General features: G+C 42.5%; 1 protein-coding gene across 1 annotated transcript; it reads right to left on the bottom strand.

The window, feature by feature from the left end:
* Nucleotides 1-9: 9 nt before the first annotated feature.
* On the bottom strand, nt 10-401 carry SARC_17640 (hypothetical protein; the record flags this gene model as incomplete). Its single annotated transcript, XM_014288268.1, has 1 exon — nt 10-401. A coding segment is annotated over one exon (392 nt), but the record flags the coding sequence as incomplete, so codon positions are not given.
* Between the last annotated feature and the right edge of the window lie 423 nt (nt 402-824).

The following is an 824-nucleotide window of genomic DNA, read 5'->3' as shown; positions in this document are numbered from 1 at the left end:
GGGATATACGTCCAGCCTGCCGCATTAAAGGGTTTGGTAAACCTGTGCTGTGTCTTTGTTCTAAGACGTACACGGTCATACGTCTCATCGTACTGTATCTTCATTTCTAGGGAATCCGCTAGATAGCTTTTAATATCCTTGTACTGCGCATCTTCGATCGACACCATGTCCAAATCAAGAGGAGAGTAGGGGATGCATCCAAATATGTCCTCGTTCGTCACTTCACCTGTAGGTTGATCCTCAGGGATGAAGCCAAGCCATGGGGCCACAGATATAATCTGTTCACCATCATTAAGTTGACCGTCCTCGGTCTTGTTGTCAACACTAGTAACAACATGTGTCTGTTCACCGAACCCCTTATCAATAAAATCAGAGACTTCCTTCACCGTGTCAAATGTCATTGTTTCAATACATGATTCGGGCATATCTGTGTATCGTCTCATCATGATTGAAAAATATTTTATAACGTATCTTGTATACTATACGGTGCAAGTGTAACAATGGTTTTGTTCTCAGGATGGGGTCTGTCCTTAAGTAGTGTAAAGCCAGACTACGCTCCAGCGTTTAATGAACTTTATATCGACTTAAATGATAATAACTTGAAAAGGTACACGCAACAGTCTAATCTAGATGTCTTTTGTTACGTGTCTATTGGTAGCGCTGAAAAGTGGCGGGACGATTTTGACGAACTATACCCTTATACCGATCGAGTCTACCCTAATTGGGAAGATGAGCGGCTATTTCCCCGTGAAGAAGATATACCTGATAAGGTCTTTGTAGTTATGAAACAGCGGTTTAGATTTGCCAAGGCGTCAGGGTGTGCT

The sequence above is a fragment of the Sphaeroforma arctica genome (assembly GCF_001186125.1).
Source record: "Sphaeroforma arctica JP610 unplaced genomic scaffold supercont1.11508, whole genome shotgun sequence".
NCBI lineage: Eukaryota > Ichthyosporea > Ichthyophonida > Sphaeroforma > Sphaeroforma arctica.
This window is presented reverse-complemented; position numbering and strand designations above follow the sequence as displayed.